Genomic DNA, 14,073 nt, shown 5'->3' with positions numbered 1-14,073 from the left:
CGACCCCCGCCGCCGTTCCCGGCTGGCGGCGGCCGCGCTGCTCCCCCAACAGGCAAAACTTTCTACACTCAAACACACACACCCGGCACGGCCGGGGCTGCCGCCGCCGCACACTCGCTCCACATACACACACACACACACTGACGTCTTTTGCGCATTTCCTGCGCTGGAGCGAGCGGCGGAGCGGCACCGGCAGCAGGCGGGGGCTGCGCGGAGGGAGGCGGCCGGCGGCGGCCGAGGGGAGGCGGCAGGCGGGAGGCGGGCGGGGGGCGGCCGGCGGGAGGCGGGAGGGAGGCGGTGGCGGCTCTGCCCATCGCCAGGGCGGCGGCCGCCCAGCCGGAGCCCGCCGAGACCCGCGCGGGCCGCTCCGCTCCGCTGCCGGCGCCCCCCATGCGCGGGGGTCGCTCCGCTGGGTCCTCGGCCTTGGCGGCGGCGGAGCAGGAGGCGGCGGCGACGCAGGACGGGCGGCTGCGGGCGGCGGCGCGGATGGAAGGTCCCTGGGTGGATGTTTGCTGAGCGGAGGCTGTGCTGTAGGCAGGGCTGGTGGGTCGGCCGGTGTTTCTGATCTGTGTGAGTGTGTGTGTGAGTGCGTGCGTGTGTGTCTCTGTGTGTGTGTGTATGCGTGTGTGTGTATTGTTGTGCGGCGCACGGGCAGGACTGGCGTGTGCGGGAGCCCGGGATCGCGGCTCTGCTTCCTCTGCAAGGACTGATCCAGGATTATGGTCTGGGTGAAGGGAGAAGGCTCTTGCTTACCCCCCGGATTGATTATGCTTGGGTTTTGATTGCATTCGGGGGTGCCTGCAGCCGCGGCCGCCTCCCCCTCCCCGGCGGCCCCCCTCCCTTGTTTTCCGTTAGAAACACGGGCAAGAAAATAAATGTATTCACTGGGTGTCGCAAGAGCAAAGGCTAAATAATCAAAGGTAACAGCAACAGCCAGGCGAAGAGACCCGCACCGTACCCTGCTCCCCCGCTCCCAGACCTGCCCTCTTATTTATTGGCGAGACCTCCCTCCCTCCCTCTCGGTGCGAGTGCGTTGAGCGAGTGTTTGATCCCGGGAAAAGTGCAGCCATCCAGCCATGGTGGTTTTCAATGGCTTGCTGAAAATCAAGATCTGCGAGGCGGTGAATCTGAAACCCACAGCGTGGTCTCTGAGGCATGCAGTGGGTCCCAGGCCACAGACCTTTTTGCTGGACCCTTACATCGCCCTCAATGTGGACGACTCCAGGATCGGGCAGACCTCGACCAAGCAAAAGACCAACAGCCCTGCTTGGAACGATGAATTTGTCACCGACGTTTGTAATGGCAGGAAGATAGAGATGGCTGTTTTCCATGATGCCCCCATCGGGTACGACGATTTTGTAGCTAACTGCACTATACAGTTTGAGGACTTGCTGCAGAACGGGAGCCGTCACTTCGAGGACTGGGTAAGTGCTCACGCTGTGGATACATACATGTACATATGATTTTCAGTGGCACAGCTCTGGATGCAACATCTGTCTTGCAGAGCTAGGTTGCCAAGGGCATGTAATGCCTCTGAAGGCTTTTCATTATTTCCATGCTTTGTTATACTGAGATAGTCATGGTTACTGTATAACTAATGCATGTGGTCTACAGGCGAGGCAAGAAAAAAAATATGCTGAATCTAAGTAAGAGATTTGTAATTGCCATTTCAGTTTCTGAAATTATGTTACATAAATATAAATCTAGTTGTCTTATTGTGTCTGAAAAACCCCAACCAAATGCATCCATAGAGAACATAACCACAAAACCCAGATGCAGCACTTAGACGAGTTTCATCATTTCAAGATAAATGCTCTTGATTAGCCTGGCAGTGATGAGCCTTAAAAATCCAGACCTGACCTCTGATATGAGACACTTCAGGGTCTTCGTGTCACTTGAGAGCTCACTGCATCAACGCTGATGCTCCTCCTTCCTTCCCCCAGATGATCGACACCTTTATGCATGGATCTAACGCAATGCTTCTTCAGATGCCCAAGACTGATAAAAGGGTCCTGGTGGAATTTAGGCCCAACTAGACGAATTCTGTTGTCTGTATACACAATGTGTCTTAACAGCTTCTACAGGCTCTTAAAGATCCAGAGGCTAGTGTGCCTCAGTGAGAGTACAAAAAAGCTAGAAAATCCTTGGTCTGACATACTCAGGTAGTGTGATTTAACAGGGAAAACCCAACCAAACAATAAAGAAACAGGAAACGTGAATATGCACATTTTGCATTTCTGCAGTTGAACGGTTAAATGGTATATCCTTTAAATGAAGTGTATAATAAAACAATAGTAGCTGCTCATCTCATTTTTAGTGTGCCCTGCTTTGACCAGCCTTCTGAAATTATATATGCTCATCTTTTTATGTATTTGTTTTTCACGGTCAGTGATACTAGTCAGGGAAGTGTTTTTTCGTCAAACAGACGAAGAACCCAGGACCAAAGTAAAAATACTGAGAGTTAATAGCTCTGAGTTTCATGTATTCCTTGGGGCTTCTTTACTTAATGCAGTGGTATAAAGAGATGGCAGGATGATGGAAAGGCATGAAAGAGATAGACTCTGATTTTGCTGATTAAGAACTGATTAACTTTGCTGTTAAAACTTTTGTATTTGCACAAAACATATTTTTCACTTTTGCTACCTATGTGTTGCATTCTGATAATTAGGATCTAGATTATTCTGATGCTGTAAAAGCTGCGCATTAGTAAGCTCAGATGGTAAAAGTGGGTGATAGACAGAGGAAAAATAGACATATCAGGAAAAGACAAATGCAGCAGTATTGCAGATATCTTTTACCTGGACTGAATGATAATCAAGTTTGGGCTCTCCTGAAATGAAGTGAGGTTTCATCTTTGAGACCAGTGGGATGAGGACATCATCACAGATTTTTATGTGACAGAAGAATAATTTTGTATTTCTTTCTGTGCGTGGTACATGTTGTGAGTTTGTCTCCAAATCTGGAAGGACCTTGCAGGTTCCAGATGCCAAGTTTGAATTTTGGTAGGACTGGTGTGCTGGGGTGCGTCCTGGGTCTGGTATTTAAGGTGAATTCAAACGTCTGAACACGTTGCCTAGATAAATACTGGAATTTAACAGGTTGAGGCCCATTGTGACCTATGAGGAACTACTTAGCTGAATTGGATAAACGCTGTGTTTTATTGCACCCGGATTCATTGCTGTCCAGCATTCAGTAGGTGGGAGGAGATGAGGGAGTGACTACGCTTGCTGTCTGTTGATGTGACAGAATTGAGGACATGGCAGTGGATCGTAACTAGTCAGCTCAATATAATGCAGCTTCTGAGGCATCACTTACCTTGTTTTGTACTGTAAATCCTCCTAGTTAGGATTGTGTGTATGTGGTACATAGGCAGCATATGCCACCCTCCTTGTATCGCAGTTAGAATAGGTGGGATGGTAAGTATTTATAGGATTGTGTTTTATCCATTCCAAAGTCTTCTTGTTTACTGTGTGTGTCACCGTAATTGTAATACCGAGTGTGTTTATTGAATTGTTAATAGATAAGGACCTCCAGAGAACTGACTCTTACAAAATCGCACTGGTTTTTAGTCTGATTTCATTGAGTTAAAATAAGGCCTGTGGCCATGACATCTCTATATAGAGTCCATACTGAAGTAAATAGATTTATTGATATCTTCATCAGTGTCTGGAGTCTATATTAAAACCTGAAAAAGGAATCGTCTGCAAAGTGAATGGGTTTCACAGTACAAGGAAAATGCACGTGGCCTAAACCAATGTTAGACTAAGATCTGCTGGTACAATACAATTAGTTTTTTCTGTTTAATAAGAGGACTACTTCCTTCATTTCACTCTTGGCATTTAAGACAGATATTTTTGTAGTATTCTTTCTGAACTTTGTAACAAGCATATTAAAAGCAGCAATCACGGGAACCCATTCCTCCTTACTGCCCAAAATATCAAATAAATGCAACCTGAGAAACACACTTTAAGACCATCAAGTCTTTTTATGCCATTCTAAGAGTTCCCTTTAAGCAGTCCTGAAAGTTTGAACTGGGTACACGTACTCTCTGAGTGTGTTTGGTATAATTGCACTGCTGCCCCTTCTTACTTTCAGAATGATGCAATAGTTTTTGCAGGATTGGACTGTCACTGTTAAAATAGGATTGAGAAAATGCTCATATGCTGAGAACAGCTCAATATATTAATATACTGTCAATATATTAATAGCTTTAATGCTTTAGATCTTGTATAATACCGCATGAATTTTTTTAAGGAAATTTCAGTGCTTGTTTTATAGTATCTGCTCTAGGGTTAAGCTTATGTTTCTAGGTTCTTGTAAGAAGTCCAGAATGAAAAAATATTCACAAAACAATAATTTTTTTTTCCCTGAAAAGAAACTGTTTTTCTCTTTATCCAACTCACCTGCTTTGATTGACTTTTCCCATTGTGCAAATCCTTGTATTTTTTCTGAGATGAGTTTTTTAGGAAAATGCTGGATATTTTTCTTATTGTTAGGCCTGTGCTATATACTGATGCCATGGTTACAGTGGAAACACTAATGATAAACAAGTACAAAGCTTGAAATCATGAGAGCATCTATTGTATTAGCACAAGCCAAATAGATAGGCACAATCATGGTTTATTTCATCTACAGAGTGTTCAGCAGTTGCAAAATTGTTTTTTAAGCTTATGATAGGTATACTCACTGAAATATATATATATGTATATATATAAAAAGAAAATTAGTCGAAGCTGTGCCCTGAAACGAGGATTCAGATTTTACCGGATAGAAGCTTTTCAACAAAATGTACAGTTTTGTAGGGATTTTGTAAGAGGAATATAAAATATTTGTTTGGGTTTCTAAAATAGTTATAGTGACAATAAAAAGATGGCTGCTTTTCCAGTGGTGCATCAATACAGACATAACACAGTAAAAGTGTCAGTTTTGCAGATTTTTTTATTCATGGCTGCGCTGCAGTTTTAAAGAGAACTTTGGATTTATGACATTACAGGCTTTTCTGCAAGAGCAGAAAATGTCATACAGAATGGCACCAAGTATTCAAGAGGATGCTAGTGAATTTATGCTTTGGAAAACAGAAAATACAGAACAATAAACAAGCTGCAAGTCCTGATTGAAAAACAAGCTAGCAACTTGACAGCTCTGGATATATTTTTTTAAGTTAGGTAATTCAGGTGATAATAAAGTATGTCTTTATCTAGCTTTCTTACATGTGGCATATGTAAATGATTCACTTGAATTGGCAGTGGAGCTACATTTTAATCAGTAGAATTGAGATCAAGAAGGAAAATTCCATTGATATTTAGCCTTGTGGTTGCACTCTGGTGAATTAGCATGATCAGTGTTTATATGTGTCAATGATTGGTAGTATGGGTTCTGAGTCTACTTTGCAGAGTTGACGATAGATGAAATCAATGGGATTGGACGTGTGCCAAAGACTCCATCTAAGGGTCTTAGCCAGTAGCCAGGCTGTACACGAGGAAACCTATTGAGTCGTCCTAAGAAATCGTTTTTCTGGCTGAGTAGCAGGACTCACTAAATCAGTCAGGACATCGCAACGCTTAGCAAGAAGAGCCTCTATTTCCACTGAAAATATTTTACAGCTATATTTAGGTTAATGAAACAAGTTTAATTTTCTGCTGTCTTAAAAAAATCCCTATCTCTGTCAGGAAAAAAATAAAACGTAGGTTTCAGTGAGCTTTTCTTGACTAAAATAGCTTCCATGCCATTTTTTTTCACTTCAGTGCTGCCTCTTAAGATCTAAATTTAAAACATTATACTTTTTGAAAAGCATCCTTTCATATTTCCATTTTCTCAATGTGAAGTTAGTCATGCAACTGCGCCACCATTGCATAAAGGAAGTTTATTATGAATTAATGCAATATTTCAGTAGCAAGTTGATGATAAATTATGGGAAATGGCATGTGGAAGGAGTACACTCTTTTACATACTTGCTGAACTGTTGAGTTACATATTTTTATGTAATGTTTATAGTGTACTATTGAATACATTTTCATATTGGAAGGACTGGGTCCTTAAGTTTCAGTCAGCACAGTTAATCACCTAGGTTATTGGAGCTCTGAATGTTACCTGAAAGGCAGTAGGAGGGGAGGGATTAAAGCTCTTCTGAGTCCTTGGTCCTGTGAGCTGTCCATGAATGTGAGAAGTCATACTGTCTCCTTCTGGTCCCTCTAATCTGAATTAACTGGCAAGACTCATTAGGTGCTTTTTTTCCTTTTTTATTACTGCCATTTCTGTTGTTGGAATGGGAACTCCTTTCAGTCAGCAGGTGATCTGTTGTAGCTGGCAGACAGAGAATGCAATTGTCATCATTTTAGTGGAGGTCACCCTGTGCGGTAACCTCTGCTTGTGCCGTACACTGCTGAGTGCTGGCATTGGGCTGGCAGCGTGTGACTGTAATACATTTTCATTTTTATTTTCATCTACTGGCTGAATTTATCTGTTCTGGTGGTGTTGAAAGGCCTAGGATTTTGCTTGCAAAAACTTTACATCTCATCTAAACTGCGGTTCATGGGCTGCTGAAAAGCTTTGTTATTGGAAGCATATTTGTTGAAATGAAAGGGAAATTGCTGTCCTGTTTGATACATTTCTGCATGACAAGGCTGTCACGAAGTAAGGTCTGTCAGTTTGGGGGGACAAAGGTGAGACATCTACAGGGACTCAGCAGGGTTTCACAGAGACTCTGTAATTGTGAGGGTGAGTGATTGACAAGGGGAGCTAGGAGATTTTGGAGAAAACTCTGTACAGATAGGGATCTTCCTTGCCTTCTCCCCCATTCTGTCTCCCTCCTGCGCCTCCTCTTTTCCCTCTCTGCTGGGGATGTAGTACAGTCACACATAGCTCACCCACTATCTTGTATCAATCCGTTTCTACAGCTGCATAAATCTACTCCTACTGCCTGCTAGAAATGTTCTCTCCTAACCGCTCCTGCTTACCTGCAGTGCTTCCCAGCCTGCTGAGAAGCAATAGAGGGGGAAAATGCTGCCTCTGCGGTTGTTACTGCAGGGAGAGAGAAAGGGCAAAGTGGGGAAAGGAAGAGATGAGGCATGGAGAGAAACCTGGAGGAGGATAACGAATAGTTGCTGCTGCACCACGTACTCCAACTGCCCTTTTGGCAACAGCAGAAAGCTACACATGTAGGAGACAGGGATGAGCTGGCATAGGCAAATTGACTACTTGAAGGCCGTATGTTGCTCACTGACCTGCTTTTGGTTGTTGTTGGGGTTTTGGGGTTTTTTTTTGGTGTTTTTTTTTTTTTTGTTTGTTTGTTTGTTTGTTTTTGCCTGCTTTGCTCAGTGTATAGCTTTTGAAGTCTCACTTCAGATGTGAAAAAATTGCTTAGGGCATGAAAAGTGTGTAGTGGAGCATGCATTTCACTTAGCCCTGAATTCTCATAGCTTTAGGTCAGGATTTGATCCCACCTCTGATCAGAATCTTATGCTATTGCTGCTAATAGCAATACTCATACGAAGTTCCGCATAGTGAAAATAATTGTACCAAACTCTGGAAAGTATTTGTTAGAACAAAGTTACCAGAAACAGAGTCTATTTCAAAGGTACTGATTCAAATCTAGACTTTAGGAAATGTCTAAGTGGGGTGAAAATGATTCCTGCGTGTCTTTCTCGTACCAGTTTTTAGACAGGGCATTTCATTATTCCATCTCAGGTGGACACTATGCAGAACTTCATGGTTGTGAGTAAACCACTGATCTTACTGGGTTCACTTGGATTCATTCAGGCCTGTGTTTAAATTCTTTCCTCAATAGGGCCCTGTGTTCCAAAGGAAAATGGAGAATAAATAACATTAACAACATCCTTTACTTGTATTTTGCTCTTATTGGTTTATTACTCTTATGGCAACCTTGCATATGCAAATCTTGTTTCTGCTTTTCTCTAGTATCAAACTAAATGTCTGTCCTCCCAGTTAAAAAATCTTTAAATGTTGCCAAAATGAGGGCTCGTTTTAAGTTGTAATTGTAGGACTTGGCAACTAAATGTGATTATTTTCCACTCCCTAACTAAACTTTCATTTAAATGAACTTCTGGGGGATTTTCAGGTCTTGAGGTGAGGCTGTGAATACAATTTGTAAAACGTTAGAGGCAGGAGCATTTTTGCTTGGAATTGGATGGTTGAATTCAGTTCTGCTTTATCTAGTGCTATCTTAATCTCTTTTCTCTCACCCCAATTGTTAAGAGAGGTTTTGGAAACAATAGGTGTGAAAGTAATAGGAAATTTTTGGTCAGAGAGGACTGAGAAGAGACTTTCCCTCTATCCGTATGGAAAGGTAGAGCTGGAACTGTCTGGATATGGAGTAAGATCAGAAGTCCAAGGACAGCTTGGAAAACTGCCAGTTTGGGTTGTGGGGGATCGAACAAGCCTTTTGGCCAAGCTATCCAGAGCAAAACCTGGGGTTATTTTGCACGTCCTTTTGAGTGAAATTTTAGCAGTTACAGGGGTTTTAACTGTTTAGGGGCAAAGCAGTCATTACAGAAGGCTGACAAAAATTTTTAACCTTGTGTTTGTGAACACTCTCCTATTTGGCAGGCGGTCAGTAGACAATTTAAAAAGTATATTCAGCAATATTAATATGAAACTGCAGCTGTAAAGCTAATAAGCAATTCTACAGATTGGGTAACTTTCATGGCAATATGTACTTTGCACTATATTTTAGTGAAGAAAATGCAAATTAATATGATGTTAAAACCTCTGCAAAAGTATTATCTACTCTGATCATTATTCACAGTCACTAGCTTGAATTGCTAGTAAAATTGATTTCTGAGTGTCCTCTCACATTCCTGCAAGAGTTAAAAAATCTTACATTATCATTGCTATGATTTAACAGAAGTTACAGAAGCCAAGATTTCACATATTTCTGAATAGCACAACTAAAAAACCTGGAGATATTGGCATGTTCCCATTAAATATAACAGGAGTTTTAATGTTTATTTTATTGGAAGCAGTGTTTGAGAAATGCTACACAGTTCTAAGAGTTTTTCCCCACTGAACTCTGTAGGGCTTGAATTGCTGAAGGGCAGAAATAAAGAAAGACCATTGCTTTTAGAATCAAAAAAGGCAGAGTTTGGTTCCATCGGAGGCTTGCAGGCAGCCATTTCTGCCTTATATCGGCTAACTTGAGCTGATTTAATTGTTCCAGACAATAGAATCATTTTGCTTGTTTCTGGTGTCCTGCTGGGCAGTTTCATCACAGGCAGGAACAAAAAAGCATGAATAATGGCTAGATGCTACCAAATAAATTTCACGTCTGCACTGTTTGAACAGCAAGCCATCGTTGTATCTCTGTATCTTGAATGAAGAGTAGGGAAACTTAATACTTAGTGTTCCCAGCTTAGTATCTTTCAGTGTTTAAGAGTATAAGTATGTTACAAGCCTCTTATCATGAGGGACCGGGATTTCTTATGCACTTCAGAACTCTTCAGTCTTAGGTACATTGGCCTTTTCAGTATTACTAAAAGATAATTGGCTTTGACAGTGTTAATATTTGTATTTAGAGATTGATATGGCAGCAGTGCAGCAGATGCAATGGTGGTGGAAACTTGAAGGAAAGACTGATGCATAATTTGCATAGGTGATGGGGAAATGCCTGGAATTGCTTTTCTTTGTCTCACAGATTAAAATCCAGCAAGACAGTAGTGTTTTCTTCTTCCTTGTTTTCTTTCAGTTTCCACTTTGTCATCTGTTGTCTGTATGCTGCCATTCTCCATTTTTCTTTATCTGTTCTGGCTTCAAGATAGTAAAGGGTGACCTTTAAAATATTGCATAAGATTTTGATGTTGGCAATATTAGCAGGCTACGTGAATGAAATGTCCTGCTATAGATCTCTGTATGGATCTGTTGCAAGTACAGTTTTCTTGCTGGGATTGAATTTATCCATTGCATAAGTCTTTGAGGCATCTGTCGACGTCCCTGTGTTTCAAGGTGAGATTGATCCACTGTCTTTGAAAACGATGTCTGAGAATGTGTTGGCTAAAGAAAGGCTAAAAGTCATTCATGCTGTGTCCACTTTGTTTTCTTTCTTAAGTGGTTGTAGTCAGATTTATTGAGGAATCTTTTCTTTTTCTTTTCTTTTCCTCTTGAGTTTCATTGCTTTTTCCTTCCTTGTAACCCCATAGTGCCTTGGCGCCTCTTGGACGTTTGACCTCATGGCCCACTTTTCTCCTTAATCTACCACTATCACCTTGTACTCAAGTTGCTACACCTTGTACTCAAGTCCCAGCTGTCTGTTGTAACTTTTCCTTCATTTTTTCTTGTTATTACTTGCCTCCAGTCTGAGGCCTTCCCTTTTTTTTTGTGATTCTGGTGGACCAGTAAGCTCCTCATATCAGTAGGACTCAGAAGCATCTCCAGTGTGTGAAGTTCTATGGCATTTGCCCAGCCGCTGTCACCCAGAGCATGTCCCTGCTGTGCTTCTCAGCAAGCAGCAGGGAGCTGATTATACTGGTGGCTGTCGGAGCGCTTATTTTCAGTCAGGAGTGACGCACTGAGTTTCCAGTCAGTTATACTACAGAAGTGTTTGAAGGAATAAATGTAATATGGTAGCTTTGAACTTCAGGCAAAATGGTTTTAGCAGACTCAGTGGGGTGTTGAAGGAATATGATCTATCCATGAAAACTGGACTCTCCCAAGCAGTGGAAACACTGTTACAAAATTTTAGTTGAAACTGATTGTTGGGATTTTCAGGAACTCCTAATCACGGAAAATACCTAGTATTGTTTGGTATTTTTGTTTTATATAAGGAGAAATTATGGTTTCTGTATTCAACAGATTGCAGTCCAAGCACAAGACAAAAAGGCAGACTGGGGAAGCCAAAAGAAATATTAGGAAAATGCTTACCAATGTGAAAGGCTATGGCAGTTGTTTAACAGCAACTTCTCAGCTCAGCTTTGCTTGCTGTCCTTAAATCAAAATCTCAAGGGAAGAGGCAATAGTGGAAAATTTGCTAGAGATACTTGAAGATCCTTTTGCTTTGCATATAGTGGTGTTTCTCTTCAAGGAGTTGACAGGTTTAGAGGGACATCCCTTACGATCTAGTCCATGATTCCCAAATTTCTAGTTGTTTCTGTGTATCCCATGGAGCTATAAGAGTGTTTGGGATGACCCACTTTTTCTGTATAATTGTACGAAAGCTGGTATTAATTGTAACATTACATTCAAACTTTTTTCTTTCTCAGTAGGTGGGCTAGAGCACTACCAGTACAATAATCAAATTCAGACAGAATATCCAGGGGCAACAGTGTGTACTAATGTCACTGGGCTGAGATAAGCTTTGTTAAGTTTTATCCCACACCTTTATTTCTTGTGCCAGCAAGTTCTCAGAGCCATGTCAAGGGTCTGAGAGGAAGAAAGAGGAAAAAAGGATTTTGTTAACACCTCATAATGATTTTGTAGAAGTGTTATCCATTGAATCAAGAGCAAGTGACAGCACTTTTCACCTAAAGAGCCAAATCTTGTAGATTTTTCTGATAACCTTTACACAAATATATATATATATACACATATACACATACACACATATATATATATGGAACTTTAAAAAGAGTATTAGTTTACTGATCATATTTAGGAGGTAGCTTTGCATATGCATTTTTATAAGGCCATGTAAAAAGTCTTAAAATAAAAATTCAGATAAACTTATTTTTAGCAATTCTGTGGTGCATTAGCAACCCAGACACCACGACCTAGACAAGTCCCTGTGATCTCTTTAGGTGCTCTTTTCTTGCCAGTTTACACTCATTCTTCGCACCTGCTTTGCTCCTTAGTTACAAGATGCCTTGGGTAGGGGATAGCGTGTTACCTTCTTGGATACATCATTTAGTAGAAATGTGGGGTCCTGTTTTCAAAAGGTGTTCACTTTACTACAGTAGTATGGTATAAAAAATAAATCACGTGCAGTTGACCTTTGTTCATTGTAGCCCAGAGCAGTGCAAATAACTCAGAAACTTTTCTGTTTGTTGGTAAGTAGATGTGTGAATAAGCAAAAATCAATATGCCTTAAACAAACAAACAAAAATTGTAATTCTGTAGTGAATTCCATCCACTAATGACTGGAGGGCAGACGGAGCAGAAGTTGTCTTGCATACAGATTCAAAGCTGATGTTCCTATATTGATTTTAATGGGAAGTTCTTTGATGTTCTCTGTTGCTGAAACTGTTGAGAGTATGTGTATCATTAGGTTGCATACATAGTGATTCATCTGTGCTACTAGCTAGTTATATCACCAGGAAATGAGTTCCTTCCGTGTTTAATACTGAACTTGTGTTTCTCAAAATTGAGACCTACGGTAAATTTTTCAGATATGTGAAAGTTACATGAAGAATTTAGGCTTATGATTCAGTAGCCTTTTGAAAGTGTTATCCAACTGTTTTTTTCATCAGTGGTTATTTCAGTATCATATCTATAGTAAACTCAGCTTCTACACTGTGTACAAGTGAGTGTTGTGAACTGCTTATGAACACGTTGGTCAGAAGTGTCGGTTCTGAGCAACAAGCCTTCTCTTCAGTTTGCTATGTGTGTGTTGTTTTGGAAGTGATATTACTAAAAAAACTCAACAAATCCAAGCCTTAACATTTCAGCTTCCCCCTCCTCCCAGATACTTCATTAATAAGACTGTATTAGTAAATAATTGGATATTTGAACAAATAAAATGAAACTGATCTCTAGCCTTATTTGAATGTACTCTGGACATCGAACTGACAGTCTCTGACATGTTATAGCCATTATACTTGGTTTAAAATGTGTGCACTGTTTTGCTGTAACAGTGTTATTAATACCATAAAGCTTTCAAAATCCTTAGTGTTTTCTAAAGTTTAGCCTTTTTAAAATCAGATTTAAAATCAGATGTTAAGTGTGAGAATGTAATTTTCTCTCTCATGCTTTTCCTGGAAGACTGAGGTTAAAAAAAAAAGCACCTGACTGAAACGGAAGGCAGGCAGAGCGAGAAGTTGGGGCAGCTCTGGTGAAGCCTTTTCTCCCTACAGCAGTGTCCTGCTGGACTGTATGGGCTTCTTCTCTTTGAGACCTGGACATAATTGTGGCAGTGATCAGCAAGATATATTACAGGCCAAATGTTTTTGTAGAACAGCCAAAAAGTTTGCAGCTCTTCCAGCAACTGTGAATCAGCCCTGCACCCTATTTGTAGACTCACAAGTAAAATCTGCTTCCTAGCAGCAACATGCTGATCTGTAGAACCCCTATATATAAGATTTATGCACAGTTAATCAACTTTATGATGCAAACAGTATGACATCTTGGAGACATTTTATGCACCTGTGAAAATGTACTTGATGCTAGTGATATCCCAGTAAGACAGGACTGAAGTGCTGAAACCTTGTCAGAACATGGATGCATACATTCTGGCAGGGGGACAGTTTTGAATGTAGAGTTATTAGTTTCTCTTTGATAACACTCAGAATGTGTTAGGCTGTGTAGAAACAGAAAGTTTATAGTTTATTCCAGGAGGAACTTATGCTGTAACATAAGAAAAGTTATCTAACTTTTGGAGTGGGCTGGTGTGTTTATCAAGATAGAAGTGGCCTGCAAAAGCCGTGAAAAATGCATAACAAAATAAAAAAATCTATGCTTTTCAGGACAGAAGTATGCAAAAAAAAATAAATTACATCTTACTGCAACTTTGAAAAAATGTATTTGATGGCCCTTGAGGAAGCAGTAGTTTTCTGAGTAGTTAAGGGAGAGTGTTTTTGTTCCCATGAGTCAGCAGAGAAAGAGGCTGAAGCTTGTGTGTCAAACCAAGGAACATGTAAATATGACTGATGGTCAACAAAGTGGAGCCACTTTGTTATAGGCCAGTTCATACAAATAAGGAAGATCATTTTTGCAGCAGGCTTTATTTAAATAGAAATTTCAGAATGTCATAACAGGTCCCAACAAAAAATAACCATCAGCAGCATTGCTTGGTTTTCTTTAGTGTTTATGGTAACAGGTAAGGTTGGTGAATTAATTTTCACAGTGCACAAAGTGTTCCTGATCCTGGTTGCATTATGGTCTGAAGTTTTAGTGAGCTGAGAGATAATGTGT

The 14,073-nt window shown here is 40.9% G+C and overlaps 1 protein-coding gene across 1 annotated transcript in view; it reads left to right on the top strand.

The window, feature by feature from the left end:
* Positions 1-336: 336 nt before the first annotated feature.
* The window catches only part of LOC114058900 (protein kinase C epsilon type-like), a gene marked incomplete at its 3' end in the record, with an annotated part of 98,488 nt that continues 84,751 nt past the window's right edge, over positions 337-14,073 (top strand). Inside the window, exon 1 of the mRNA XM_027886725.1 lies at positions 337-1,424. Within this exon, the coding sequence (XP_027742526.1) occupies positions 1,077-1,424 (348 nt within the window). The remainder of the gene's footprint in view (positions 1,425-14,073) is intronic.

This window comes from Empidonax traillii, unplaced genomic scaffold (assembly GCF_003031625.1).
Source record: "Empidonax traillii isolate 1590-97213 ecotype Southwest subspecies unplaced genomic scaffold, ASM303162v1 scaffold193:size819438, whole genome shotgun sequence".
Lineage (NCBI taxonomy): Eukaryota > Metazoa > Chordata > Aves > Passeriformes > Tyrannidae > Empidonax > Empidonax traillii.
This window is presented reverse-complemented; position numbering and strand designations above follow the sequence as displayed.